We start from the raw sequence: 27,364 nt of genomic DNA, 5'->3' as shown, positions 1-27,364 counted from the left end.
GTAAATATAAACAAAAAAATGATTTTTTTTTGACGATTCATGCGGAATATGGAGGTAGCTATCGGTACAGAAAAAAACGTAGCCCGCGTTGGTAATGTATTTCTTTTCTGCAATGTCGATCGGCCCGATAATCTATGACAATCAGAAGGGACAGGGGTTTTCAACATTAGACGTGCATGCTGAGTAGTCGATGGCTTTTGAATCTGGCCTATTATTGAGATCTGTAATAAAACTTCTAAAAATGCACGGGATCAATTTCTGAATGAACTCTTATAGTGTACCTTATTAAACAAAAATGAAAACAGTTACATTTGATAGTTCAACAGAAGGGGAACGTTTAACAGTTTGGAATCAGTGTTTCAGACGATTTACTTTTTTAATCTTTCTCATATAAAAATAGCTTGTATATAACGATGGTAGATCAAATGCTTATTTTCTTCTTCTTTTTTTTTTATAAAGTATCGCTTTTTAAACTAAATGACATGTACAATGCTTTAAAGATTGCAAAATTTCCCTAAAAAATCACTGCATGGAAACAGGGTGTCTTCAGTTGACCTAGATTGTTAGAAGAATTCAAAGGTAACATGTAGCATTTAAACCTCAAGTATGCAGGTAGACACCAGTCGCTTTAGATACACGATACTGCCCACGTTTTTGAAAAACAGAGTCTTATAATGTAAACACATGTTGAATAGAAATGACTCATAGGTTTCGTTTTCAGAGCTTTATTATTGCTTATTATGTTTATTCAAATTTTGTCAGATTTAAAGATATGGTTGAATAAGAAAGGTCTTAAAAATATCAAAAGAGCCTCTTCAACTTGTTTAAACTTCCTCTTTAAGATGCGACTACAAGAGTGGACATATCTAGCTGGCGTTTTCTGTTTAGTTGCTTGTTATGGTAAGGTAATAATTGCATCATATTTTTGTACATTCTAAAACATTTATTACATGCTTAATAATTGCTTAATGCTTCATGAATCAAACTATACTTTTAACCCATTTAAGGTATTTTCAAATAAGCCTGAGAGCTCTGTATTTACCAGAATAAGCTCGGAAAGTTACGGAGATTGAAGTAAATTTCAAAATGTCGAACTATTTGATTTAACATAACAACCCGTAAAATTAGGAATTGATAAATTTTAAAATTTTAAATAAAATATTTTAACTTTTTCCCCGTATTATGAGGTTTTAGGAGCTTTACGTCATTTGCCGTTGTATGACGTAATTTTTTTTCCGCGGCGCTCTTGGGATAAAGTGAAAGAAAAAAAAATAATTCATAGAGTTAAGTTTGCAGAGCGTAAATCACGTTTTCCGTCGAAAATAGGTCGTTTTTATTATTGATTTCGTAGATTCTGTGACTGTGCATAACTTGAATTTGGGGTTGTCCGGTAATTGTATGATTCTTTTTAATTTGTTGAATTTTTGGTATACCTAATTTCATTATACATAGTGACTACAGAATATTTCGGAACCAACATTTTTATAACGCGTATTTATCACTAACTATTTTTAATAAGTAGCATACATACGGATTTCCTTGTTAAATTGCTTGTACACGTTAATTGTAATCATTTTCTTTAAACATTTACTTGTTATTTTCCGTTTATCAATTTGACATTAGAAAAATAATGAAATTTCAAATTATTGACTGTATTTTTTCATCGGGATTCAAACAAATTTTTCTCTTGCATTCATATAATGTGATTGAACAGTATATTGTTCAATCTTATTTAAATTGCTGGATTTTCTATCATTCAAATTTTACTATTAAATATTGATTCTTCTTTAAGGTCACTATGTAGTAAATGAAAGGTGCCCACAGGTTTATGAAATTCAGGATATAAATTCTTTTAATGATGCTTCATAACAATATATTTGTATCAAAGGGTGTACCGGGGCTTAAATGTTTGGTAAACACAATGAAAAATCTTGTTTTAATATAATTTTTTTAGAGCAGTAAAAAACGGGAAAAGATTCATCAACTCAATTATAACGACATAATGGTTCAAGCACTATTAACTAGATCTTGACCTTAAAGTCAATACGTTCTAATTGGCTGTGACAAAAAAGCGTTACCATCCAATGAAATCAAATACTCAAAATTTGATTGACAGGTTCAGGCTTGTTAGCCGATGTCCGATGAAAATCAAACAATATCAAAACTGTATTTTTTTAAAAATACGTTGTATGCTGTCCCATGTTCAGAAATGAGTCGCAGACAGCTAGTAAACATCATTTATTTACTAGGAATAAACTGTAGATCCTACAATATAAACTTATATACTAATCACTTATTACACAATTGCATGAACTTGTCATTACATAATATAGGTTTGGGAGACAGTTACACATATGTACAAAAGTGTATCTTTTTAACTCTAGTCATTTTATTGTCACAATATATAACAAGAGGCCCAAGGGGCCACATCGCTCACCTGAGCAACAATGGGCGTTCAAAAGATATTGTGCCATATGGTCCATCGGTAGAATAACAAAAAATAAATATTGTAAAGTATTCGAATTTTACCCTTATTTTTGCATACACGTAATCTTTGACATTAAACCGTCATGAAATACTATTTTTTATCAGAATAAGAAAATCCTGCGCAAGATATAAAACTAAACATTTGGTAGGGGTAAACTGTTAAGTTGTTAACTTGTTTAAAATAAACAACATCAATCAACCAGACTTGATATTGAATTATTAGGACCCGACACTCTAAACCACACCTGATTGTTGCATCATGATAATATTGAAAAAATACATGTAGTTATAATGGTAGTTGTAGAGTGTTTCGGCGGTTAAGTAAGCCTCATCAGGGGTCCAGATTTAATGTATCTACTGCAAGCGAGATTTTATCAAAAGATCTCCGATATTTTTGTGTTTGCTGTATGCAATGATAGGTTCCGTGTCAAATAACTGTTTGCAAGTTGAGTCCGTCTTCAAAATGTTCCAGTACTTTAATAAACGTTTTTTTAATCCTTTGACGCGGGGGTTGAATTGTGTAACCATGACGTGTGGATGCTTGAGTTTAATTTTTTCCTCTGTTTTACTCAGTAAGAGTTGCCTTTCTTTTCCTGAGATTTCGTCAATGATCGGATTTATTTCCTTTTCAGAGTAACCCCTCTTTAATAAGTGCCCTTTGAAGTCCTCTAAAGTTATATTGAGGGCGGATGGATCGTTTGTGTTTCTTGAATGCCTGATACATTCTCCTTTGATGAAACCTTTAAATACTGATGCGTTGTGAGCGCTATTTCTATGAAGGTATTGAAAATTATTCGTTGGTTTGATAAAGGATTTGATATCCAGTTTTTGACATTTGCTAAATCTTAGGCCTTTGTAGACCGTTGTATCAAGAAAATCCACGGATGTTTGAGAAATTTCAAATGTGAATTTAAGATGCCTGTGACAGTTGTTACTGATGTCAAAAAACTTATGGATTTCTTCTTTCGATCCATCAAAAATGATAAATCCATCATCTCTAAATCTTCCGTGAGATAGTATTTTGTTAGAATACTGAAATTGAGATTCTATGTATCGAGTAATTTCGTACATTCTCATATCCGAAATTTCTGGCGAAGGTATTGCACCCATGCTACATCCTTTAATTTGCTTGTAGTATTTCCCGTCAAATTCGAAGTAATTGTTTTCTAATACGCATCTGAGCAGGAAAATTAAATCTCCGACATCTGGATGCTGTATGTCTAAATTGCTCTTATTAGCGTTGGTGTACGCATGTTTAACAGCGTTAAGTAGTTCTTCAAATTCCATGTTTGTATACATACTGGTTACATCATAAGTGATCAGTAGCGCATCAGTAGGGAGTTGTAAAGATTCGATCTTATTGATAAAATCAGTTGTATCCTTGATATAGGTTGATTGTTTTTGTACAATTGGGATAAGAAAGTAATCACAATATGCCCCAATTTTTCTTGTTGGTGTATTGCATTGAGCAATAATTGGCCGTCCGGGGGGTAGCCGTCTGATGCTACATAGGTCATTAAGGAGGGCATTTCGGACGTTGTCCTGAATTTTGTGTATTTTAGGGAGCAGGTAGAAATTACCGCATTCAAGCAGCGGCTTTTGTTCCTTAAGAAATCGTAGAGTATCTTTATCTATGGAGCCCCTTGCGAGCATTTCAGTAATTCTCTTTAAAATTAGGTCGTGCAAGTGTTGTAAGTCAGGTTTTTCTACTTGCAAGTAATGTTTTGAAAGTAATTGACGCTCCGCCTCAGAGATATACTGATCTCTGTCCATTATAACTATAGTATTACTTTTGTCAGCTTTTTTTATGACAATATTGGAATTGTTCTTTAGCGAAGAGAGTGCGTTTCTTTCACTATTTACCAGATTATCTCTGAGTGTTTTGGTTGTGATAGACGACAATTCTAATTTCGTTTTGTCAATGTATTGTTCGAGCTCATTACAAGTTGTAGGGGGTTGATACCCCGACGATTTTCTAAATGGGTGAAGTTTTGAAACCGCACCGGTATCAAAGTGATATTTGCATCTTAATTTTCTTGCAAACTCATCAAAATCTTTCAAAATACGCCTCTTCATATTCTTCTGTTTTGGTGATGGAATGAATTTGAGCCCTTTGGCAAGTAATGAGTATTCGTTGTCATTGAGCTTATGTCTGGATAGGTTTAAGACAAATTTGCGTGCCTCTGCTAAATCTTGACATGATTTGTCAATTTTGAGGTTTGCAGCGTAAGGCTTGATTCGTTGTTTTGATTTAGATTCTTTTTTCCGCCTATTAAAACGTCTTGCCATTTTAATAGAGGAGTTCACTGCCGAGTTCGTAATAATATTGAAGCTGTAAGTTAAGTTCCGCCTATCACACGTTTTAACGTTGTAATAGAGGACTGTCCGTGATTAAGTGAAACAATTGCTTAATGCTTCATGAATCAAACTATACTTTTAACCCATTTAAGGTATTTTCAAATAAGCCTGAGAGCTCTGTATTTACCAGAATAAGCTCGGAAAGTTACGGAGATTGAAGTAAATTTCAAAATGTCGAACTATTTGATTTAACATAACAACCCGTAAAATTAGGAATTGATAAATTTTAAAATTTTAAACAAAATATTTTAACTTTTTCCCCGTATTATGAGGTTTTAGGAGCTTTACGTCATTTGCCGTTGTATGACGTAATTTTTTTTCCGCGGCGCTCTTGGGATAAAGTGAAAGAAAAAAAAATAATTCATAGAGTTAAGTTTGCAGAGCGTAAATCACGTTTTCCGTCGAAAATAGGTCGTTTTTATTATTGATTTCGTAGATTCTGTGACTGTGCATAACTTGAATTTGGGGTTGTCCGGTAATTGTATGACTCTTTTTAATTTGTTGAATTTTTGGTATACCTAATTTCATTATACATAGTGACTACAGAATATTTCGGAACCAACATTTTTATAACGCGTATTTATCACTAACTATTTTTAATAAGTAGCATACATACGGATTTCCTTGTTAAATTGCTTGTACACGTTAATTGTAATCATTTTCTTTAAACATTTACTTGTTATTTTCCGTTTATCAATTTGACATTAGAAAAATAATGAAATTTCAAATTATTGACTGTATTTTTTCATCGGGATTCAAACAAATTTTTCTCTTGCATTCATATAATGTGATTGAACAGTATATTGTTCAATCTTATTTAAATTGCTGGATTTTCTATCATTCAAATTTTACTATTAAATATTGATTCTTCTTTAAGGTCACTATGTAGTAAATGAAAGGTGCCCACAGGTTTATGAAATTCAGGATATAAATTCTTTTAATGATGCTTCATAACAATATATTTGTATCAAAGGGTGTACCGGGGCTTAAATGTTTGGTAAACACAATGAAAAATCTTGTTTTAATATAATTTTTTTAGAGCAGTAAAAAACGGGAAAAGATTCATCAACTCAATTATAACGACATAATGGTTCAAGCACTATTAACTAGATCTTGACCTTAAAGTCAATACGTTCTAATTGGCTGTGACAAAAAAGCGTTACCATCCAATGAAATCAAATACTCAAAATTTGATTGACAGGTTCAGGCTTGTTAGCCGATGTCCGATGAAAATCAAACAATATCAAAACTGTATTTTTTTAAAAATACGTTGTATGCTGTCCCATGTTCAGAAATGAGTCGCAGACAGCTAGTAAACATCATTTATTTACTAGGAATAAACTGTAGATCCTACAATATAAACTTATATACTAATCACTTATTACACAATTGCATGAACTTGTCATTACATAATATAGGTTTGGGAGACAGTTACACATATGTACAAAAGTGTATCTTTTTAACTCTAGTCATTTTATTGTCACAATATATAACAAGAGGCCCAAGGGGCCACATCGCTCACCTGAGCAACAATGGGCGTTCAAAAGATATTGTGCCATATGGTCCATCGGTAGAATAACAAAAAATAAATATTGTAAAGTATTCGAATTTTACCCTTATTTTTGCATACACGTAATCTTTGACATTAAACCGTCATGAAATACTATTTTTTATCAGAATAAGAAAATCCTGCGCAAGATATAAAACTAAACATTTGGTAGGGGTAAACTGTTAAGTTGTTAACTTCCAATTCCCTATATTTTCGTTCTGCCCCCCGCCCCCCCCCCCCCCCGCCCCCACTTTGTAAAGCGATCAAAATATATGAGAGCATATAGGTACATTTTTTCATCAACTACTTACTAGTTATTGTATCTTTTAAAAAAATATATAATAGTTATTGTTTTGTTATTTAAAAAATCCTACATGTATAGATGTGAAAAAGAAAAGTGTACCTCAATGTGCTCAGTTCCTCAAATTAAAAACATTCAAAAATTTTCTTTGTCTTCTCCATTATAATTAAATGACTGCTATTTACTTTGCGTACAAACCAGGATAATTTTCCGCTGTGATATTTTCTTGGGAATAGCGATAATTACTTTATCCCCACAACAGAAATGTGTCGGAACTATGGAAACTGTTTTAAAGATGTCGTTTTTATTTACTCGTGTCTGAAAAACTATCAAAATTGATGTAGATTTCACATTATTTATTGTATAAAGAGGGGGCCCCAGAGAGGTTCAAAATCAGTTTATACCAATGAACACAAACACAGTCAAGGATCACATGTACAGAAGGAGTAATGATGACGAAAAAAGGTTAAGTTTACAATACAATAAGTTGTTAAAGTTAGTTTCAGGAAGAACAGACTTTGAAAATTTTCTTAATAAATATTGACCAATTTTTTACTTTTTTAATTTTTAGTTTTTAAGATCTGTGTACAAACATAGAATTATGAGCAAATCTCTGTATCTTGCTTATAATTCGAAGCTTAACACTCAAATATGGTTAGTAAATAGAAATTGTAAACAATTAAACATGTATATACCTACATATTTCCGTCAGCGATATCAAACTCTATTTAAACTGAATAATCTCGAGAAAATGCCGAGCATCCCAACAAAACCTATTGCATTAATCTACCATTACGCAAAAGATAATGCCGAACTACCGATAGAATGAATTGTATTTCAGTACTTTTTTGAGACGATAGTTCCCAGGTTACAAAGCATAAATAATGAAAACGAAACGAAAATCAGAACAAGCTAACACCAACGTCAACGGTGAAAACTGTCAACGCATTGAAATATTTAGCCTCAATTTACTTCACAAAATCGGCACCAATATATTTTGCATGTTTCAAAAATTTCCCTTCATACGCGAACTGTTGGTAGCAAGCAAATTCATCATAGTCAGATCGACCCATTTTTTCGTATAATGTCATGGCTGTTTTCAACACAGAACCTCGTTTTAGAAGTATAGAATATGAGTCATGGTAAAATGGGTATGCAAACCCGGGCCGTGGCAAATTAAAGCCGGGGCAGATCGCGATCGGCAATCGTCAATTCCAAATACGCATTGTTTTGCAGCAATATTTACAGCGAATACAAATATACTGGTCCATCAAATATTCTGATATTTTAATGAGATTGGCAGATATACCTGCCAATCTTTTGTTTTGCTCAGGCCAAGTCTTGCCTACCCATTTTTCCGTATGCCGAACCCGAAGCTATTAAACTGATTGAAACACGCCTTTCCTTTATTATTATTTTCGTAATAACTTAGATTTGAAACAGAAATAGCACCTAATTTTTGCAATTTATATTTTCCTTCCCATAAGGATAATTTATGCTAAACAACGTTGAATTGGACTCGGTTGTTCCTGAGAAGAAGATTTTTTAAAATGCACCCCCTTTTTCTACAGTTTCAAGGTTTTCTCCGCTTTGAATACAGATCGGACTTTTATTTCTGCAATTCATATTCGCCCTCCCATAAGGATGCTTTGTGCCAAATTTGGTTGAAATTGGATAAGCGGGATTAGAGAAGAAGTTCAAAATGTAAAAAGTTTACAGACGGACAGACAGACGGACGGACAGACGGACGACGGACAAAATGTGATCAGAATAGCTCACATGAGCTTTCAGCTCAGGTGAGCTAAAAAAAACTGTAAGCATGAAAGTAAACGAGTATGAACTGAACTTCATGTAAATTAACTAAAATTAAATCTAGTAAAAGCTCCAATACATATCGTAGATATGAAAAACATGTTTGTTTACTGCACGAAGTACACATAGCCCATTCAAATAGTAAAATATACCTTAATGGAATTTATATACAAGTCAAAGTGCATAAGAAAGAAATATACTGATCATAACTCTATATGTTATATAAAAAATACAAAATTACATACACTGTGGGGTGTCTATGTCACCAAAAAACTGAAGGAACGTGGTTCCGAGAATTTGTGCATGGCGCTCGTGGAGCGGAGGTACTACTATAAACTCTGAACCGGTTATGTATACATAAATCCGGATTATAACTGAACATAATAAACAATTCCGGATTGATTCCAGAACACGTTGAGAATTTTTTTTTAATAAATATTAATCATGATTACACTTGTTTTTGTCAAAGAAAAGTATTTTTAGTGCAGTATTTGCAGTCCTAAAGTTACTTCTTCCCCAGTGATTTAGAGGGAAAAATTATTTTTAGAAACTTCATACTCGTACATGTACTGATCAAATGAGTACATAGAATAAATACCTTACCAGGCATTATTTTTTGGTCAATTGTACAAACTTTGATTGGAGAAATAAAACACTTGTTAGACGGAAGTAACTTCTTTTAAGAAGAATGAAGAAAATATTTACTGTGGAATCATCACTGTTCGTAGTAGACCAATGTCCGTGGCTTTTGTGGATATTCTTTGCCCACGAATTTACATCCCCACGAATATACAAAACATTTGTTTTATTTTTATTAAGATTCTCCCTAACTTGCTACCAACAAAATTACGCCCCCGCGAAACGGGAACATATTGGATATCAACTAACATTGATCCACACAAAAATAAACTACATTATCCACAGAATGCAATAAAAGAAACCGTATGATATAGCAAAGAAAACTTTCAAAAAACTTATTTATGAATAAAAGTGGAATATTCAATTTTTTATGCTTTAAAATATCCTTTATCGCATTGGAAAAATAAAAGTATTTTTAATGGTGTTCTATACGACAAAATAGATTTAATATTTTTTGTTATTTCGAAAGTTAAAGAATTAATTTTAAAAATGAAACATGGATCTACCTGTCGCAATCCACTTAGGTGTTTTACGGGTTGAAAATAATCACTAATGTGTCATTCTGAAAACTTAAGATATGTTTATTTCTTTACACTTAAACTGAATGGCGTTTTATTCCAAACAATTGTCTGGTGTGGTTTCAACATAAACAACTTGAATCTTTCAACGCAGAAAACGATGATTTAAATACTTTCAGTTAAAAAACAATTTTGGTTTCAAAGCTAAAACCACACTCATCATAATATAGGAATATCATTTAGATTAAGATTAAAACATGCTGCTTCGTTTGCAATATGGGTGAATTTCATGGAGACGTTTGGTTCACAGTTATTATCATTATAAGTAATATGCGAAAAACATAGCTTAAATATATTGTTGGACAAGGAAAAGAAGAAGTTTAGTTATATCTTTAACTTGAAATACATATTTGATATTACAATGCATTTATTTTGCTTAACCATACAGACAACCTCAGCAGGAGGAGGACAACAACAGTAACACAGAGTACAACCTTTAAATCCGACACAGATTTCTGGTATAATGCGACCTTAGCTATTGATGGACTGACCAACACATCTGATAGCTACTGTAGTCATACTGGAACAGACCAAGCCATTGCTTGGTTACAGGTAGACCTTGGAGCATACTACAGCATACACAGTGTAAAACTGTTTTATAGAAACGAAGGTAAATTACGTTTTTAATTGCTGTATCTGCTTATTTCTTTTTGCCATTTTCATTGATTCGTTGCAAGATAAGGTAACAGGGTTCTATGCATTTGTATTGCTCTCCCTTTGAAGAAAACCTTCGTATAAAGATTGAGAAAATACCCAGTCTTAAAAGGTTAAATTTAGATATTTTTTCTTTGCTAAAATAGTATATATCCAAACTTATTATTTCTTAAAATTCTATATACATCTGATGGTTAATTTATTGACCAACCAGCATTTTTAAACAATAACTGTTTATGAAACGTTTTTTCGACATAAAAATTGGATTTGTTTTGTAAACAGAGGGAATCTGGCGACCATATCGCTTCAGACAGTTTTTTCTGGATGTATCGGGTGTACCAGTAACAGAGTCGATAACACTCAACAGAACGCGATGCTTCACTGACAATACGTCAGCCCCAGAAGTACCCCCAGATGTGATATCAATACCCTGTCAACACACAGCGAGATATGTTATTGTTGAAACTACATACGACGCGCCTGAAGATGACCCCGTCAAAGGGCCGATACTTGAATTATGCGAGATCGAAATATATGGTACGGTATGGAACAAAGACGGTTTATTAGAAGTTTATTGACGCTTAAGTGCAACAGATGCCAAAATTGCTTTATAAATCGATTAACATACTTAATGATATTTATAAAAAAAATGAGGATGGAAAGCTAAATGTTATTTACCGATCGTTACATGTACTTTGATAATATTTCCATAGGTTGTGAGATTGGTAAATATGGTGATTATTGCATTTCCTGTCAAGGGTGTCAAACGTGTAACATTGAAAGTGGAAAATGTGGTATGTTCTTCACATGATTAATTTTCATAAATGCGGGGGATAAAACTCGATTTCTTAATGATAATTTTTAATGGATGAGGAATTATATTGTTTTGTTAATTTTGAGCAATAAACAATTTCTAATCGTTATCAGTAGAACATTCAGAATCAGCATCAAAATTAAAACACATTCTACAAACCACGTTTCTCTCAATTATAATCAGACCAATTGAATTCGGTGCTTGAAATTGACGACTTTTATTTTAGTATGCAACAACACACATTACGGTCCGACATGCTCTAATGAATGCAGTGATAAATGTACAATGAAATCATGCAGTGATGAAACTGGATTTTGTGTGTTTGGATGCCGATCAGGCTATTATGGAAACAGGTGCAACATCGCCTGCTATGCATGTCAATCTGGATGCGATAGAATTACAGGAGAATGTATTGGAGATTGTCCGGTCGGAATGTATGGATTTTCCTGTGATAGAAATTGCAACAATTATTGTAGAAATGGGTGTGAGAAGATTTCGGGTCTTTGCAATGAATGTGTCAGCGGAAAAATGGGAAACTTTTGCAACACGACCTGCGGGGATGATTGTGTTTATGGGTGTAATCGAACAACTGGAAACTGTACCGAACGACCCGAGTGGTATGACGACAGACCGCTGGGTATGATTTTGACACATTTTCATATATTCATTGAAGTTCGTTTGTTTCACAAATTTAAATGCGTTTATTTGAAATCTTAGCATATTGTTACAATTCATTTTATAGCAATCGTTGAATAAAGCTGAATAGTGCTTGTATAAGGCCATGTCGCCATATTTCTCTTCGATCGCCGCTTTCCTTTAAACCCAAATATATGTTGCAAACCTTTCTACAGTTCAAAGTATTTCGCTGCAAGGATTTTGCCTGTGTGGACGTACATCTTGCATTGCCGTGTTACTAGGTCTTGTTTAAATTAATTTTTTACGAAACTTTTTCCAAGCGAGAAAATTTACAGACAGAAAATGCAGATAAAATAAGAAATACATGCACAAATTCTGATACCACAAACGGAATGTTACAGGTTACCCACGAGTTTCTGGTGTGCAATCGGTTGTTATAAAATCAAAGTTTTTACATGTAAATATCTGTTTGACTGTGCCTTTTTGCGAGTAGTGTAGTGTTTAGCTTTAAATACAGAATACGGGTCGTCCCAAATGGCATGATGACAAAAACGCTGTATATAATGTTACATGTAGCATTTTCAATATCCCCTAAATTCTGATTTTTGTAAATGTATGTATAGTTAATGCTAATATTTTGAAATCAAAACAACATGTATCCTTAAAAATAATTTATCTTACATCAAATGCGATGAATTATTTATTTATTATTGTTTTTGTTAGATACAGAAGTGCGGTATAACTCATTCCCCAACAGCATTTTCATACTATACATAGTTGTTGCGTTTCTATTCATGAGCCTCACCGTCAATGTATTCACTGTGACGTGGTGAGTATTTAATACACTATTTATATATTAGTTTTAAGCAAAATAAAACAAATCCAAAACTAGCATCATAAACGTAAAATGTTGCCTTCTTCCTGGTTAGATCAGGAGATGTTACAAAAGAATTTGGTCAATACATCAAAAACACATTACAACATGCAGATCATTGCAAAAAGGATTTGGTTAATATGTTAACAAACAAGTGATTATTTACAGGATTGTATGCCCCAACAGATTTAAAAGGCGAGAGAAATCAAATAAAGGTTGCGGCGATTCATCTATAAATAGTACAAGTATAATTCGACAATCAACTGTTTACGAAACAGCCGATGACAACACAGGGTACCATGAACTGGCCTATATCAGTGGATCATCTCACTACGACGAGTTTCAGGGAGATTATCTGGATCCTTGTTCTATGTAATTTTCGAGCTGTTGCAAATATGAATGAGAGTATTCCACATGGAGATCGTAAATATGATAAGACTTGTGAAACGTACAATTTATGGTGTTTTTATTTGTTTTAAATTGTTTTCACAGTTGCTGCAAAAAAAACAACAAAACGTTAAGATATTGCCCCTCCCCCCCCCAAATATATATATATATATATATATATATATATATATATATATATATATATATATATATATATATATATATATATATATATTGTATAATTTTATATAACTGTCTGAAGAGCCGACATGGCTGAAAGCGCAAACAGTAAACAATTTATTTAATTTGGACTGTCGCATTCTGTTTGATATATATATATATATATATATATATATATATATATATATATATATATATATATATATATATATGCAATAATACAGGCTGGTTTTTCCTTATCTTACTGTGTTAATTTTTATAACCTTATATTGATTCTCAAAATCTCAAAACATATTTCTTTGAATTAAATAATGGTCTTGACATGGCTTGACAAAGTTGGGCTATGCTCACCCAAGTTAACTGTGTTACAACCAATTTGTCGATGATAATTGTTCTTTTTTTGGATGATGAAACTATCTGGCGTGTGAATGGTAGGAACGTTTGTTTGATAAACAATAACATTGGTCTTAATATGGTTCTTAGAATTTAGTATTTTATTTATCTGCTTAATAGAGATATTCATACATTTTGTTATTATTGTTCCGCCTCAATTATGTGTATCATTTGTAACAGTATTGATTAGGTACGAGTTAATTTTTCTGATAGATTACGTCATTCATTTAAATTTGATTGTGTCATGCCGCATTATTTTTATATCATTTTGGGTTGTAATCTTGGGGGGAAAGTGTTATTACTTGTACACATATCAATAAACTCTTGTTTATTCAAAGAACACTTTGTTTAATGCATTTACTTCGATCGTCTTACCGTTATAATTTACCACATTTAAAGGGCTCATGCTGAGCAAAGGTGCGCCACTTGTACTTACGTTGTACATTCATGCGATTAACGTGAACAAAATACTAGAACGTATCTCGCTAAAAGAGATCAATGTACATGTATACATATTACATAAGAAATCATAATGTCTGTTCGGTACTATATTTGCAATGTATTATCAGATAACTGACTTACACAAGACTCCTGCTTAAATTTTAAACATTATGACATAATTATATAATTTTCAATTCGGCTAAATTCAAACTGTCCCATTGTTAAACAAACAGTGAAGTCGCTAATTCCGAGTCGTCTCCAATTCCGGATCACGCATTTTCATGTGTGTCAATTCGTTTAAATTGATTAAGAAGCAGAAAAAAGTATACATTTATCACGAACAGTAAGCCTTTTTTGTCATTGATCATTAAACGATATTCGAAAATAATCATTTACAGTCCCTCCGAAAAAAGAAATTAGAAATTAAGCGCTTTCAAGGTGGAGATTTTCCCACAGCTTAACATGCTACCTTCATTATTAACGCTGCAGCATTGTTGATGTATAAGTTGTGGGAGGGATAATGGATGGAAAATATTGCACATGCATTCATTAATATGTCAGAAACTGTTTAGAATGATAACTGCTCAAATAAATTTACATCAATTAAATACTCAATTTAAAGGAAATGGCCGAATCGCGGGTCACTTTACCCAAAACATATTTTTTCTACTGATTTGAGTTAATTTTTCTTTTTGTCATTAAGATGACATAATGACGATCGTTTCATTCTGAATCACGACTATCTATAACATTTTGAAATTTGTCCCTGATATTTGAGTATCAGTAGTTGTAAATATATTTTCTGATCGGAAACTTTTTTTCACGCAATACAAATGAAAACAATAATGCATTTAGCCTACCGACATTATTACGGGACTGTTAACACGGTTAACTCGGACACTGGTCAGCAATCGGTATATATAGCACGGTATGAGAACCACTCAGGTGTGAGTATTGTTTATCTTTATAGCTTAACACCGCTCGTAAATAAGCACCGTCACACAGGTACCTGGTATATAAACCCTTCGATTTCGTTACATCCGATTGCACACCTGAAACTCGTGGCCGACGTGTAGTATTTCTATCGTGGTCTTTGTAATTTATGCATCTCATTCTTATTTTATGTGCATATTCTGTTTGTAAATCATATTTTGACCAGTTTAATTTATGTTAATATTCTCCCGGCTTAAAAAAGTGCGATAACTTCTTTGCGACCGAGAAACACGGCGAGGCAGGATGTACCTCCACACAGGTGCGACCTCTACAGCGAAATTCTTTAAACCGCTAATAGGTCTCCAGCTGATATAGGGGTTGGAGGGATAACGGTAGTAAGAGATAAATATGACGCACAATGCCTATTTTCGAGCGATGCTCAGCTTTAAACATTGAAACAATGTTCACGGGTCCAGGTGGACATGATATTTCATTTAATCTTTAGTTGAGACAAATGATTGAGCAGAAATCGCATTGATATTACAAACAATTCCCAAGTGTTTGTTAAAATAAAACTTCAGAGAGGATAAAAAAAGCGTGAACTTTAACCAACTATTTGTAATATTTGGTTTTTGGGGTTTATTTTTAAAAAGAAAAAATGATTTGTTGGCGTTATTTGTCATATTTCGTATAAAACATCATAACCTAATTAAATTGTGTTGATTTAATAATAACAATTCATTAATCATTTCAATCAACATTTTATTTTAGTCTAGGTGATTCTAAAGGTTGATTTACCACGTTACAGGATTAGATGGCATTCGAATGAAAAGCAGTTAAAGCAATATGAGCTGCAATTCTCATGTTTTTTTTCGAAAATATTATATCTACTTATATGACCAAAATATCATGGTTTTTAAATTTCTGTTAGCTATATTTTTGAGGGAAAAAGCCATTTAAAAGCCTTAACGCAGTCGTTATCCTCTTGATCAAAAGAGGTAAAATTGGCACATTCAAAAGAAATTTAAAGTTTGCGTCAAATTATTGCCCTACAATTTGACACGCTCAAACAAACTAAATGTGATTTTACATGTATTTAAGATATCGGTGATGAGAATGATAGGATAAGTTTAAATGATTAAGAGCATTTTAGTATGGCATGCATATTTTTATTTTCGATTTCAAAATTTATAAAAACATGGCATATGGTTAGCTTTTTTCAAATTTATAATAATATAAATGAAATATAATAATAATAATAAAGGTAACTTCCCTAAGGAACGTTAAGGCAGTGGTTTGTTACAAAAAATTAGTTTTATACGTTTACTATTTGAAAAAATATTTTTTTGTTAATTTTTAGTCTTATAATCACATAAATTGTTAACAGTTTCACATTGTCCAATTATGGAAAGTTATTTTTTTCTGTTCGTGTAATATGATTTTTGGTTCTCATAAAGAAAGATTTGAGACATTTATCAACACAATTCTAACTTAACGACTCTTTTAGAGTATTTATTTGGAATTAAGTCTGCCTTTTGTGTACTACTGAAATAACACATCTTATTATTCTGCACTTTTCTTCAACTTTTTTTTCACAATTTATTTTAACATTACACAGATGACACGTCAACAGAAATTCTTTACGTTAGCCAGGTATACCTTTTGTTAAAACTAGAAATTAAAGAAAGCAAAAGTACATATGGTTTATTTCATGTAAATTGTTATGCGCAATTTTTTCCCCAAACATCTGCCATTCAATTACGACTGACTGATGCTAAGTTTTGCGTGTTAAGTTTCTGGCACAAGTTTGTTCTTATCTGTAATTTCAACGAAAATCAACTAACACATTGTTCAATAAAATAAAGCATACTTTTTTTTAACAATTCGGTGGTTGTGGTAAATCGAAGATTAAACAAACTCAAATACCCACTTATTTAGTGTCGGAAGACCTTGCAGCTAATAATTAAGATATTCATTTAACCATTTCTGACTATTTATTGAGCAAGTTTCACTAGAATACGACTTGGAATACGGAAAATGTGCACATACAAGTATATCTACTAAGCAAACATATATCTAACTTTAATGGTAAATTGAATTTCGGAATTAAGGCGGCGCAAAAAAAAGTATACATCAAATTGATAAGAAAATCAAGAGACCTTTTTAAGACACCTATTTGCTTACACAAAAACAAAGCGATGAAAAGGGTCTATAGCTTTAGTTTATCGTCATTTTTACTGATTGTTTACACAGAGTTTAATTAAGTGGACTTAATATTAATTACTTTTAACACATTAACCTAAATTTTGGCATCTTTAAATGAAAAAAAACCCCATGAAATATATAGCAGAATTCTAATTTGTGATCGGTTGAAAGGTTTTTAAAACATGGGAGCAGTGAAAGCGTTCAAACGACGTTGCAGTAAGTTTGCGGTTGACCCATGTCATTGGACACAAGAAGAACATTAAAAAACATTAAAATAACACAAGATATCTATCCACTAGATAATGATTTAATGGTACCACCAGTTTATGACTAATTTTTAGATTTTTTTTCTACGCTAACTGATAAAGCTGATATATAAAAACATCCGAAATATCTCTCGAATATTACCCTCTACGTTTTAAAGAAAATGAGGTATATTCATAATATGCATATATAAATACATAAACAAAACATGAACATATACAATGAATATTCGTGCAAGAATTACATCAAAATACAGGTTTACTAAAAGTGTGCGGCAGCATTTAGGCTTTAAGCGTCCAAGGGTATGGATGTTCTTGTGTTGGTCACACAAAGAATCAACAGGAAGTAATGAATAATCAAGGAAAACTAATTAATTACTAATGAAAAGAATAACTCTTAATTCAAATAAAAAAAGGAACACTTTTTGATTAAGAGAGAAACCTTTTTAAAAACATTGAACTTTAGAAATTAAGAATTGCAAAAGTGTTAACAAACTTAAGAAAATAGCCATAGCCATATTTGATCGTTTTGTAATAAAAGAGGAAATGTTTACTGCATGTTCATTTCTTACAGTTATGCAAACCCTGCTTGCACTTTACAATTTGTCATTTGAGGCATTGATGTTAAATATTAAAAAAAAACCAGTACGCATTTGATTCGTAATGGTACCGGAACACAAAGGCACTGGAAAAGGTAACTAAAATATATTGAGATATTTAATTTTCAACATCTCTTTGGGACCCATGATTAATATCAATATATGATCAATTAAAAATATACACTTAAACAAGACGATTGTATTTTTAAAATAACACATTGTAGCGTTGGAGTTTTCAAGAAGGTCTGTTATTTTTATATATGTTTCCTTTATCAATGTTTGCAAAGGAGTCACGGTTTTAACAACTACGAATCGAAATATGGCAGGATATTGGCATATCGTTAGTTAGAACAAACTAATATAAACATAACAATTAGGGAATATGAGTTCGTGAAAAAAAAATTGAAAAATATAATATTTAAATGAACTTAAGGTAAGGTTTGCGGCTTGTATTTTTTAGAAGTTGTACCAAAGTTACATACCATTTCGTTTACTATAATAAAGCCTTTTTTCTCATGAAATTCAAATGAATTTTGCCAGTCCGGTTTTATAACTACAAGAGGTCAAAATGCATGATTTCCAATTTTCATTTTGATGAAATGTAAACAATTTCGTGAAAATATTTACATTTTATACGTGACTATTATGGGGGTTATTTATGCTTAAAATGTTTGAAAATAATATCACAATTAATATCATGATTCACTTTTATTAATTTCTGATGAACTATCTAAATATAGAACAACAAAAGTCTTAATTTTGGACTACTATTATGTAAACGAAAACATCTTATTTGAAACCTTTCCAAGTCCACCGATTTCAGGAAAAACGTATCTTAGAATATGTGTAATCTGATGCGAAATAAAAAAAAACCTGAAATCAATTATTACGTCATATAAATTTTTACGTTGTAACTGAAATAAAGGGTAGTTGGTGTTACGTCACAATGAAAATTTGTGAGTTATCTCCCTGTAACCGCAAACCTTACCTTAAGCTTACATTAACTAAAACCGCTCTGATATTTTCGTAACATCGCTTTTTTCTCGATGCTTTATATACTGGGATTGTAATTAAACGATTAACTATATTCATATTCATATTCAAGTGTCTGTGGTACATTCGCAGTATCAATATGTCAGAATAGCAATAAATCACACTTCCTATTTTGTTTCGTGAAAAGCGAAAGTTACCGGTGCTGTCAAATCTCGAAAGTACCAAAATGTTCTTCACAGTTTATTCAATTAATAAGTAAAATAATGAAAAAAAAATGTAAAAATATGAATAACGAATAAAATGAAATCCACAATATTATGTATTATACATTTTATTATGCATGTAGTTATAAATGTACTTTCACGAATTATGTTAACTAAACGTGTTATCATTATTCCTAATAAATAAGAATCAACATTTGATATAGTTCAAAATTTGAATAAATCTAAAAACAATTACACTGATTATAAGATACATATATAATTTACCCAACCTTTACACAATATTGGTAAACTTTTTCTTAACATGGTATATTAGTAAAACAATATATATATATATATATATATATATATATATATATATATATATATATATATATATATATCCAAATCACAAAAGTATTTTCTCAGTGTCCGGTAAAAATATAATAAAAGAAAAAAAGCAACACTAACTGCAAAACATAAGCGCTTTCATTGTTAAAAATCTTCAGACTATATATATCTGTTATATATATATATCTGTTATTTAATGCATGTAAAGTTCCAGTAGTTATTTTTTGTTATTTCTAATAAATATTGAAAACAAGTATTACTTTCAAGGAATGAGCGACATGTAGTATATCATTGGCCAGCTCTGGTGAAATCCGAAAGCATTACGGTATTTGCAATAGACATGATAAAAAGGATGTACTACACCGTTTTGTTGATTTCCGAAATAGCAATTCATGTATCATGTTGTAAATTTTTAATTTACCGAGTGGTGGTAAATGACAGCTACATGACAGCTTAATTTGTTGTCATGTTGTTAGTTTTGTGTTTACTGCCATTCGGTAAAATTCAAGATTTATAACATGACACATGAATATTTTCTGCTGTAAGAAGGCAAACCAACTACCGGCTAATATTCTTAAGCATGCAAAGAAAAACATGGGTTTTTTTTTATAATCACGCATGTGTGTAGACGATTTACTATCAAAGCAAACACATTAGATTACTGTTTTCAGTAATTTACTTGTAATTGTAAATTTACATGAAGCTGTCACTGCATAGTAAATAAAGTAGTGCAATGTGCAATGCCTGCACAAATAGTTGAATTTGCCGGATGCATCAAATGGACACAACTGTGATCGACCGAAGCCTATCATAATAAAAGGAAAAGAGAATAGGTAAAATCTACCATTCGATATTTAAACGGTTGGTTGTCATGTATATTGAGTAAGTATTATTATTTAAAATCTTTTGACTTTCTGAATGTTTTTTTTTAAATTTGTTAATACATGTATTTGAAAAAAAAACCCGACATCCTTAGAAATGGTATAAACATGGTTATAATCATTCTACAGCATTAACCCAGTTTCATACGATTTCAAGTTGAAAACCGTGATGCCATTGTCGTTTCAGATAGAGTTCTCTTCATTGGTGCTTCACCTTTTCCTGAACAAAAAAATACAAACGGAAAATTGCTTAATTCATCTTGAATTACTCAAAGAACATCTATAACTGCCAACCACACACACACACACACACACACACACACACACACACACACACACACATATATATATATATATATATATATATATATATATATATATATATATATATATATATATATATATATATATAATAAGCACAAACATTGCAATAACTCTCAAATTAACATATACCTGCCCATAGTGAATGACATTAATATATATAAAGCAGAGGGAATTTCACTTTTGTTGGAGCTCCACCTCCGCCTCGACCGAGGCTTGAACTCACGACCTCCGGAACCAATTCTCCTAGCAGTGAGCGGCCACCGCGCTCCCCACTCGGCCATCTAGGCAAGACAAAATCTTGCTTTCGATGACGAACGGAACCTAGCGCGCTGGCCGCGCACTACACAGTCGCTTGAGATACAGGTGGAAAACAGCTAAACGACCATTTGAGAGGATCGGAACGATACACATTGCAATGTGTATCGTTCCGATCCTCTCAGATTGTCGTTTAACTGTATTCCACCTGTATCTCAAGCGACTGTTTAGTGCGCAGCCTGCGCTCTCTAACTTTTTATCTTGCCTAGATGGCCGAGTGGGGAGCGCGGTGGCAGCTCACTTATAGGAGAATGGGTTCCGGAGGTCGTGAGTTCAAGCCTCGGCCGGGGCGAAGGTGGAGCTTCAACAAAAGTGAAATTTCCTGTGCTTTATATATATATATATATATATGTATATATATATATATATGTATATATATATATATATATATATATATATATATATATATATATATATATATATATATATATTAAAAACTGAAAATTGTCCGTGGCCACAAATATCAAGATGTTCACTAAGTTTAATTTTTCTGTACTCGGGTTGATTGACGTGTTGTTTGTTTATACGAATACGCTTGCGTAAGGTTATTCCAGTTTCTCCTATTTAAAATTCGTTGCATCCGCTACACGTAATGTTGTATATATATATATATATATATATCACTAAGAAAGGAGGAGCAGTAGTAGTTATGGACGCAGAGTACTACAAAAATAAAATACTGGAGATGCTTAACAACAACGAGCTTTATTGCGAAATAGCTGAGAGCAATGATAAAAAAACTATTCAAAAAGTGAAACGATAACTTAAAGACCACCAGACTTCCTCCAATATAACAACCAAAGAAGCGGAATTTTTAACGGATTGTGATTTCCGGGAAAGTGTCTTTTATGGACTTCCTAAGATACATAAGTCTAAAACAGTTACTAATGCCATCAAAATGCAAAAAAATGCATATATTACTTGTATCAAACCGGACGATCTCACATTTAGACCTATAGTGGGAGGACCTAACGCTCCAACACAACGACTGGGTCATCTTATGGATATATTACTAAAACCCTTATGCTCAGTAGTAAAAAGTTATGTTCGAGATGATCTTGATTTCCTGAGATATTTACCAAATAAAGTTAACCAAGATGCAAAGTTGGTCACTATGGATGTAACAAATTTGTAGACAAACATAACCACAGATCTTGGTATCAATGCCCTCAAATACTGGATCAATAAATATCCACAAAATATCAACAGCCGTTTCAGCAGAGAGTTTATCCTAGAGGCAAGCAGTTTAGTCCTTAAAAACAACACATTCTCTTTCAACGGCAAACATTTTTTGCAGCTTAAAAGGAACGGCTATGGGGACTAAAATGGCCCCTACTTATGCCACCCTCACATTAGTATTCTTAGAAGAGAAAATGTATGAAAAAGCTAGACGGCAATTTAACCATCAAACCGCACAAAATATAAAAAATGGATGGAAAAGATATCTTGATGACTGTTTTATCATCTGGAACAAGAGCGACGCCAAATACTCTACTTTAGGGTAAACATTATATCGAATGCGATTGCAGCATCACTGATGCGTTTTACCCGAAGTCACGCGCGATTGGACGTGACTTAAACAAACTGGGTGCAAAGGGTAACCGGTGCAAAGATGGCGTAACAGTACACCACACACGTTATCGAGTATCTTTCCGTTATATAAGTGATGGAGAAGACCGACAGATTTACGCGTGAATGGTTCCTACACCAAAAGGGTGATTGGGTGCGTAATTTGTCTAACATACCCGAGTTTGATATCGGGAAATTAAAATATTATTTGACAGAAAACAGAAACAAGACGTTTGACAAAGAGGGCATGAGAGCCTACAAATCACTTAAAGCGTACAAGTTTTTTGAGGAGGGGTATGTGCAGAAGATTTCGTCACTACAGATTGACAACTCTTTCCTCGTTCGAGCTGAAGTGATGGCTTCGATGGCGCAGAGAGTCTACAAATCCTACGTTTGCCTTAGTCTAAAAGGCGATGTCCGAGGTGGCTCATGTGATTGTGTCGCGGGGTAAGGATAATTTAATTATGAGTTTTCAACATAAACATACGATATGAACTGTTTTAAAAACCGTTTTATAAGATTGAAATTGACATTAATACTCGTATAGGCAGGGACCTATATACTAGTATATACGTCCCTGGTATAGGTAATAAATATATTAAATATACACATTGCATGCATATATGATACATAAATCCAGGATTTGTTGAACATCGTGTGTATGACCAAAGCAAATACATTAACAATAGTCATTATATACATATGCCATATTCTATAATTCAATATTGAAACCTTAACCCACTTTGACATACAGACTGAGAGACAAATATTATCATATAACTATTCCAAGGAAACATGCAATCCGAATGCTATAAGATGGTGTATGTGTTATGTGTATATAAGAAAATAAAATGGTGCTTATGAGATAGACTCCTCTAGTCAGTCCTGGCTCCACCCTTCATAGGAGCAAGAATCTATAGGGAGTGATGTCGCATATGTGCGGACCAAGAACATTTTTTATATGGGTCTCACGATTATTTGAGTTAGCCAGAGGGTGGGGGGTGGGGGGTCTGAGGCATATTTTTGGTAATTTTATAATGTAAATATTCAAAGAATTTTGCAGGGAGGTCTGGCCTCTGATCCCCCCCCCTCTAGGTCGCCTATGGTCTCTTAATATCTTAATGTCAGTACAATCCTTCATCAAATATAAAAATTGCTCTAAACCAAGTTCACCAATATTTGAAATATTTTAAAATATATTTTGTAGAAAGGGTGAGGCATGCAGTCACATAGCAACATTACTGTTTGCATTGGACGACTTTATTGCTAAGGGACTGAAAGATCTACCAGAAGACAGGTCTTCTACCGACAAATTGTGCCAGTGGAACAAACCAGCAAAAAGAAAGACAGAGCCTAAAACCATTCACAGTATCAGGATAGTCAAGTATGCATATTAGTCACTGTGGGTAATACTATTGAATAGTGTAGACTTTAATGAATCGAATAAATACATGTACTGTGAAATTGTCAGAATTCATAGAAAGGTAAATACAGGAATTTATTGAGCACTCGCCTCAGAGTGGTGCTTACATTCACTTATAGAAAAATGTGAAAGTAATGTAGTAGAATATTACTTTCAAACATACAGTACTGTAAAAAAACAGCCATAGCAAACACACTTAATTAAAATGAATTCATTTTTTTTTTATTCCAAATTAATTTTTGTCTTGATAATAACTAATTATTGCTAGAGCATACTCATGATACTAGTAGTGAATCATGCTTATAACAAAGCAAATTGGAATGTCCCTTGAACTGCACTGTAAGCAAGCTTTGATGTTTACTATACTTTAAAATTTGAAACAAAATGTAAATTAATGTTTAAATTTACAAAGACTGCATTATTTACATTTCAATATTAAAATGTTTGGACTGCGGTTGTGCACTTGTGTAGATATAAAGGCAAAGAATTTATTTCATTGTGATCATGGTGATATTATTTATAATTTTGGTTTTTTATATTATAGACAGGAGCCAGGGAAAGTGCTAAAGGGGAGGGAGACTTTGGCTTATTGAAATATGATCCCCGGCAACAGGTACATCAAGTCAAGGATGAGGAATCTGCACGGCAGTTGATAAAAGTTCTTGGTGGTGCAAATCCAACATGTGGATTCATGAAATATAACAAACCAGTTCCCAACATTCCCGTTGATACAGCATCTTCTTTACATACACAAGAAATTGTGTATACTGCGAAACATTTTTTAGATTTTGATTTACCTGCTAGTATTTTTGACATCAAAAGTGCATGCATGTTCTTAAAGGACTCTTTAAATATAAAGCATTCTTATTATACCCAGATTCAGGGACAAATGGGAATCTTGAATATTTCAAAATGCTACTTTGTTTTATGCACTAAAAATGACATTCACATTGAAAAAGTTACATTTGATAAGCATTTCTGGGGGAAAGTTTTATGTAAACTTACTCAGTTTTATGATAATTTTATGTTGCCAGAAATTGTTTACCCTTCAGTAAAGTTTGGTTTGCCGGCCATTGACATATCTAAATTTTAATGGATAATTATGTAATGATACATCTTTATTTAAAGGTGATTACATGTACATTAAAAAGTGGCATCGTTTCATTTTTGGTGTTTTTCTTTCCTAGCATTGTTTACATGCAAGTATTGCTACTAAATTAAACCAAATTCTTTTTGTTTATTCTTTGTCCATCATTACCTTTTCTTTCACAGAAAAAATTTTGTAGCCAAAACTGAAGTATTTTCAGAAAATGGACAATTTAATCATGTCCAGTTAAATTATGAAATAGTTCATGCATCTTTAAAACATTTTTTTCTGCAGACTTGGAAAAAAACATATAAAATGTCTATATTGGCATTTTAAATATGGATGATGTTTCAAAGGAAAACAATGTTCTAATTTTAGCACATGCACTCATAAGTACATGTACCAATACATGTACCACAAATAGGTTATCAATTATCACAATCGCAAACGGGCACCAGCATTTCTGTGGTTTAAACTTGACTTTTACTTATTAATGATATACATGTGGCATTTTTAACCGCTGATACTATGAACTGAGGTCAAGTATGGATAGAGTCCAATGGTTGTCTCGTCTTTAAAAAATAATTGTTTGATGTACTCCAGCTAAGCCTGAAAATTTTAAAATGGATATTAGCATCCCCAACCCCCCAAATTATCTTTCATTCTCAGTGATTCTCATTCAAGGTTAAGAAAAAAATCCCCCAAAATTGATTTCATGTGATGATTTTGATGACATTGACTGGGTACATCAAACAAATTTATGTGTAGTACATGTATATTGTAGGTCTTTATTCCAAATATGCATAATCAAAAAGGAATTCCAGATAAAAATGTTTATTGTATGATCACACAAAATTACATGTTTCCTGTATCATGCCATGCCAAATATTATAGCCATTTTTTTTTTTAATTTTAAATTAGCTTTTTCAAAACAGATAACCATGACAAATTACTTTTTATAACCTAAATTTTGTAGTTGTATGAATTCAAAGTTTTTTTCTTTTAGGTCAAGCAACTCTAAAAATGTATTGTTCTGCATTTCAACAATGTTGATATTGGTAAACAACAAACCTAAAAGTTTCATTTGCAATATTAATTAATCAGAAAAAAAAGAAGAGCCAGTCAGGTTACCCGGTACTAGAAACACATAATTTTGTTTTGCCTTTAAAGAAAGCACACTCTCAATAAAGTAGATACATGTACATGTACTAAATTCAGACTCTCTCCAAACTGCAGTCAAGGATGTACTACTCAGGATCTTAACTTACCGGTAACATCACCTCAAGAACTACACATTTCATTGAATCATTTTTATTATAGGTGTTTGAAAGTTGGTTAACAGTGCACAAGTTTTGAAAATATCGTCTGCAACAATATGCAAACTAAGTGGCATAGTTTTGTCCAAAATATGAAAAGTTTTTATTCTTTGAATTGCACGCTCGACGTGGATTCTGACTTCAGCAATACGGCGGGTAGTTTCAACCTGTTCGCTTGACAACTGAAAATTTTGGTTGCGAAAAGGTGGAATGTTCAAACTGGCACCCCTTTTGTTTAATTCTACATCAATGTCAAAGCCCCTGTCAGCCATGATATTGTCACCAGCTTCAATAAGGTTAAGAACACCCGAGTTTTGAACAATGAATTTATCTGATGCAGCTCCTCCATACAAAGATGATACGTAGGACACAGTGCCATCAGGAGTAATTCCAACCAGTGCTTTGTAGGTGTTCCGATGTTTATAAGAACTCCATGTTTCTCGTTGAGCTTTTAGAGCTGAAGGTTTCTGGATAGGAATTTCAGTACAGTCCAATATTATTCGAGTGTTTGGAAATTTGCTACAAGAATCTGGCATTAAACTTTGCACTTTTTCTCTACAAGGATATGGAAAAAGCAACTCTAACTCAAGACACAGAAAACGAATCCATGTGTTAAATATTTTAGAAAATAGTGATACAGAGATGTCAAAGCGGTTGGCAATGTCTTCAACCAAAAGCCCCAGTTTTAAGCGAACTAACACTGCAAAGAATTCATTTTCAAGACTCAGTTTCCTAGAAGGGCCTTTGTTTTTGTGAGTTCTAACAGTAGTTTCATTTCCCTGCCAATATGTCATTTCTGATG

The 27,364-nt window shown here is 32.6% G+C and overlaps 1 protein-coding gene and 1 pseudogene across 1 annotated transcript; both read left to right on the top strand.

The window, feature by feature from the left end:
* The first annotated feature begins 743 nt into the window (after positions 1 to 743).
* On the top strand, positions 744 to 13,228 carry LOC128171825 (multiple epidermal growth factor-like domains protein 10). Its single transcript, XM_052837606.1, has 7 exons — positions 744 to 900; positions 10,113 to 10,334; positions 10,661 to 10,915; positions 11,092 to 11,172; positions 11,419 to 11,829; positions 12,552 to 12,657; positions 12,871 to 13,228. The coding sequence occupies exons 1-7, from the start codon at positions 843 to 845 to the stop codon at positions 13,076 to 13,078; spliced, it is 1,341 nt and encodes a 446-aa protein (XP_052693566.1). The 5' UTR covers positions 744 to 842; the 3' UTR covers positions 13,079 to 13,228.
* A 9,428-nt stretch (positions 13,229 to 22,656) lies between these two features.
* Positions 22,657 to 27,364, top strand: part of LOC128173927 (uncharacterized) — a 38,207-nt pseudogene continuing 33,499 nt past the window's right edge.

Source organism: Crassostrea angulata, chromosome 2, assembly GCF_025612915.1.
Source record: "Crassostrea angulata isolate pt1a10 chromosome 2, ASM2561291v2, whole genome shotgun sequence".
Lineage (NCBI taxonomy): Eukaryota > Metazoa > Mollusca > Bivalvia > Ostreida > Ostreidae > Magallana > Magallana angulata.
Note: the sequence above shows the minus strand (reverse complement) of the source record. Positions and strands in the feature narration are given on the sequence as shown.

Excerpts from the sequence above, each read along its gene's own strand:
- LOC128171825 (XM_052837606.1), top strand. The coding sequence starts at position 843 with ATGCGACTACAAGAGTGGACATATCTAGCTGGCGTTTTCTGTTTAGTT. Across the intron at positions 901-10,112 it reads CTGTTTAGTTGCTTGTTATG|ACAACCTCAGCAGGAGGAGG; the intron begins GTAAGGTAATAA and ends TTAACCATACAG. Across the intron at positions 10,916-11,091 it reads ATGCGAGATCGAAATATATG|GTTGTGAGATTGGTAAATAT; the intron begins GTACGGTATGGA and ends ATATTTCCATAG.